Source organism: Portunus trituberculatus, unplaced genomic scaffold (genome assembly GCF_017591435.1).
Source record: "Portunus trituberculatus isolate SZX2019 unplaced genomic scaffold, ASM1759143v1 PGA_scaffold_511__1_contigs__length_28260, whole genome shotgun sequence".
In the NCBI taxonomy this organism is placed as follows: Eukaryota; Metazoa; Arthropoda; class Malacostraca; order Decapoda; family Portunidae; genus Portunus; species Portunus trituberculatus.
In genome coordinates, this window is record NW_025541679.1 from 15,125 (window position 1) to 18,144 (window position 3,020).

At 44.2% G+C, this 3,020-nt stretch overlaps 1 protein-coding gene across 1 annotated transcript; it reads left to right on the top strand.

Moving 5' to 3' along the window:
- Positions 1–1,620: 1,620 nt before the first annotated feature.
- On the top strand, positions 1,621–2,035 carry LOC123500904 (histone H2B). Its single transcript, XM_045249473.1, has one exon. It carries the CDS (start codon positions 1,637–1,639, stop codon positions 2,006–2,008), a length of 372 nt encoding a protein of 123 aa, XP_045105408.1. The 5' UTR covers positions 1,621–1,636; the 3' UTR covers positions 2,009–2,035.
- The last annotated feature ends 985 nt before the right edge of the window (positions 2,036–3,020 follow it).

The window sequence follows — 3,020 nt, forward strand, 5'->3', positions numbered from 1 at the left end:
CTTGGGCCCCAACTTCCCCACCTACCTCTCACACAACGCAGCCACCACACCAGACACCATATTCGCCAACAGACACACATACCACAACATACACACCCAACAAGGACCTACCACCCCCTCTGATCACCTTCCTATCATCATCACCATCACTTCACAACCCATACACATACACTCACCTCCAACATATAATATACATAAAGCAGACTGGGAAAAATTTCAGGAAATAGCCACTTTAAAAACACAAGACATAAACACGCAACCAGACATCACACAAAACACACTAGACTCCTCTATAGAACAGTGGATCAACGCTATAAAATACTCCATGACACAAGCCATCCCCACCTCCAACAAAAAGACCACTCAAAAACCAATCTACAACAACAAAATAAAAGAACTACAATTCTGGGCAAAAAGACTACTCGACAACAGCATATTACAAGGATGGACATACACAACATACATTGCCTACAAAAAGATCAGACAATACATCACCGAGGAATGCAAAACACAAAATAGAGTTAACTGGGAAAACAAAATAAAATCACTCAACACTCTCCACTCCAACCCCCAAAAATTCTGGCACAACATTAAAATATTAAAAGGCAATCCATCCACTCCCACACCCTACATAATCAACAACAACCAGAAAATTTTTAAACCTGAAGACAAGGAGGTTATTTTCAGAGAGATATGGAGGAATGTCTTCAGAATAAGCCCACAAGAAAATCAACAATATGACCAAGCAACAGAAAATATGGTGGACGAATACTATAACAGGCACGCAGAACAAATACATCCACATAAACAAGGCGACCCACACAGACTCAACACAGACACCTACTACACACAACACATCACACCCCACGACATCAAACAAACCATCAAAACATTAAAGAATAACACCCCAGGCGAATCAAAAATAAACAAAACAATACTCCAACACCTACCAGAAGTAGCTCTAGAATGCTACACTAAATTATTAAATATCTCCCTCTCTATGGGTTACTTCCCCCGCCCCTTTAAACATGCCAAACTAATACTACTACCAAAACCAGGCAAAAACAACACGGATCCCATCAATTACCGCCCCATCTCCCTCCTTGAAGTCCCGGGAAAAATATACGAGAAAATTATAAACAAAAGAACACGCACATACCTCGAAACCAATACCATCCTTCCCAATACACAGCACGGATTCCGCCCGCTCGCTCCACAGACACAGCAACCGCTACCCTAACAGAAGTATTAGGCAAAACACTCGCGGAGAGAAAGCAATGCTGCATAGCACTCCGAGACGTGTCAAAAGCTTTCGATAAGGTATGGCAAAAGGGATTAAAATTCAAAATCAACAACACCGGCATGCCATCGCTACTTAAAAAATTACTGTGTAGCTTTCTAGACAACCGCACAGCAGCCATATCTCTACACAGCTACACAGGCCCACCATTTCAACTCCTCAGCGGGGTACCTCAAGGAAGCTCAATCTCGCCTACTCTATACACACTATACACACACGACACACCTACACCTATCACAGACAGCACACACATTATATACGCAGACGACATAACACAAATCATCACCAACACAACACAACTCTTCGCAAGTTGAACGACGCGACGCCGTTACTACCATGCCTCCCAAAGCATCAGGAAAGGCTGCCAAGAAGGCTGGCAAGGCTCAGAAGGCCATAGCCAAAGGGGACAAGAAGAAGAAGCGGAGGAGGAAGGAAAGCTACTCCATCTACATCTACAAGGTGCTCAAGCAGGTCCACCCCGACACTGGCGTGTCCTCCAAGGCTATGTCAATCATGAACTCTTTCGTGAACGACATTTTCGAGCGCATCGCTGCCGAGGCATCCCGCCTGGCACACTACAACAAGCGCTCCACCATCACCAGCCGGGAGATCCAGACTGCCGTCCGTCTCCTTCTGCCCGGCGAACTGGCAAAGCACGCCGTCTCTGAGGGCACCAAGGCTGTCACCAAGTACACCTCCTCCAAGTAAACTGACTGTCAGTCAGCTAGAAGGGGGGGGAAAGAAGAAAAAAGAGCAACTGCTGTCTCAGACAGTATTCAAACCCTACCCGGCTCCATAGGAGCCACACCTGAATCCAAAAAAAAAAAAGGAGACACAATATAGACAAGTGTGGATGGTGGTCGCCGCTGGTGCACCAGAGCCGGATGGATGGATATGGATGAGCTAGATGGCTGGCTCGTCATTAATGAGGCTCGCAACCGGGTCAGAGCAAAGAGATCCATCATCCACTGCACAACAGCAGCAGCCCGTAGTAGTAGTATGATGATGGTGATGATTAAGCGTACGTACGATACTAATCACGGCAGGCAGGCTTTGGAGGGTGGGTGCATTCATGCTCTTCTTCTTCTTCTTGATTAGTGATGATGCCTCCTATTTCAGTAACATAACGTTTTTCATCACACAAAGCTCAGGAAGCACACAGTTATTATAGCTTGTAACATGAATCTTCGCTCCTTTTTTTTTTTTTTTTTTTTTTTTTTTTCTTTCTTTCTTTCTTTCTTTCTTTGTTTTCTTGACTGAATTGCAGTGAATCAATCAATCAATATATCTACAAATCAGATTGGAGGAAAGCAGTCATTCTCCATCGGCCACCGACATACTACTGATCAGAAACATGCACATGGAATATCGGATCCTAGACACAGAGAGGAAGGTTGAAGAAAAAAAAAAAAAAAAAAAGATAGAGAGAGAGAGAGAGAGAGAGAGAGAGAGAGAGAGAGAGAGAGAGAGAGAGAGAGAGAGAGAGAGAGAGAGAGAGAGAGAGAGAGAGAGAGAGAGAAAAAAAAAAAAAAAAAAAGTCTTTTTAATCAGGGAAATCGCTCGACCATACGGATCAAAGCCAACCCATTCATGGTCTATGTAATATTATTCTCTTTAGATAAAGCACCTTTGGCCCTGAAGAGGGCCTAGATATTGTTTGTTGTTGCTTGCTTGCCTTGGATGACACACTTATTAGGCACGCTCGCCACGGATTCGACGA

What these genes read in the sequence shown, in the direction of transcription:
- LOC123500904 (XM_045249473.1), top strand. Translation starts at nt 1,637, where the DNA reads ATGCCTCCCAAAGCATCAGGAAAGGCTGCCAAGAAGGCTGGCAAGGCT.